Here is a 1,343-nt window from a genome sequence, read left to right on the forward strand (position 1 = left end):
TTTGGTCCTAGAGCCCGAAAAGGCTGGGCTGGGAGATGTTATGTGGTCAGAGAGGGAAGGGAGTCAGACGGAGGGGGGGGGTAGGGTTGTGGATGCAAGTTGGGTGGGATAGAAAGAGAGAGGAAGTATCGGGCAGAGTAGCCCCTGAGGATGACCAGGAAGTGTACCAGTTTTAACATTCTTAATTTATAATGTGATTAAATTTTCTCCTTATTTATATATCCTTCTTTTCAGCAATAACATGTAGTCCTCCTTCTATTGAAAATGGTGACTACACACCTTACAGGATTAAACACAGAGCTGGTGATGAAATCAAATATACATGTAAAGATGGCTTCTCTCCTGCAACCCGGGAAGCTGTTGTACAGTGTACGAGTACCGGCTGGATCCCTGCTCCAAGATGTATATGTAAGTTTATGCAGACCTTTAATCTCTATAATCCTGAAATTATAGAAATATATTACTAGGAAATATTTGACTTATTCTGTGTACAACCCTTTAGAAACGCTATATTTCAAAGCAATATTTTAGGCAATATCTTGTTTTTAAGTAAAATTAAAATTTAAGATTTCAAGAAATATTATGGTCACATTTTGGAAAACAAAAAATCATAATTTACATCTACTCAAATTTTGGTATATGTGTTGTGTGATATTTTGATTGTGTTCTGACAAAAATTGCTTGGAGTCAGAGGCAGAGGTAGCCACTAGCTGACCAAAATGAACCACTGAGGTTCAGAGGACTGTAGACAGACAAGAGAAAGAAAGTACTAAGGTGTGGTTGAGAGAGAATCTCAGTCTTTTTGGATGAAGCAATGATAGAAATAGGAGGTAACTTGTAGATGCTCTCCTTTTTTTCTGATAATTCAGGTTCTTACCTTGATATCTGACTTCCGATTTTTTATTGATAAACAATTAGTAAAGGCTTCATATATTTTTCTATTAAATAAGCCTTTCAAAAATATTAAGAAAATTATGGGGTAAGAGTACTGTAAGAGAATTAGTTATATTTATTTTGCAGCAAATACCCATAAAACATACTTGTTTCATAATGAACCTTTCTGGTATCCTCAGTGATGTCCAGAATTGAGGATGGCTTGGCTACTGGCTCTGTATCAGTGAGATACTGTCAGAGACTGCCATGGCTATCAATCATCGGGAGCTTTTGCTGGGCTTATGCCCTATGTCCAACATGTCACTCTCACATGGCTTTGGTAAGAGGCCTCAGTTCCCTATCAGATCAGCTTCTACATAGGTTGATTGATGACAGCAAACTTGCTCCAGAGCTGCTCATCATGGACAGACAATGGGGCACCAGAACCTGTCTGTGATCTACTCACACAC

At 38.4% G+C, this 1,343-nt stretch overlaps 2 protein-coding genes across 6 annotated transcripts in view; both read left to right on the forward strand.

Moving 5' to 3' along the window:
* LOC126507302 (complement factor H-like) overlaps positions 1 to 1,343 on the forward strand; it is a 325,893-nt gene that overhangs the window by 249,936 nt on the left and 74,614 nt on the right. The gene's annotated exons all lie outside the window — the stretch shown is intronic.
* The window catches only part of LOC126507303 (complement factor H-related protein 2-like), a 133,089-nt gene that overhangs the window by 53,170 nt on the left and 78,576 nt on the right, over positions 1 to 1,343 (forward strand). For all 4 annotated transcript variants that reach the window (XM_050151588.1, XM_050151586.1, XM_050151587.1 and 1 more), the window contains exon 7: positions 235 to 408. In XM_050151588.1, the coding sequence (XP_050007545.1) occupies positions 235 to 408 (174 nt within the window). The remainder of the gene's footprint in view (positions 1 to 234; positions 409 to 1,343) is intronic.

The sequence above is a fragment of the Alexandromys fortis genome, unplaced genomic scaffold (assembly GCF_014885135.2).
Source record: "Alexandromys fortis isolate MF-2015 unplaced genomic scaffold, M_Fortis_MF-2015_v1.1 scaffold_71, whole genome shotgun sequence".
In the NCBI taxonomy this organism is placed as follows: Eukaryota; Metazoa; Chordata; class Mammalia; order Rodentia; family Cricetidae; genus Alexandromys; species Alexandromys fortis.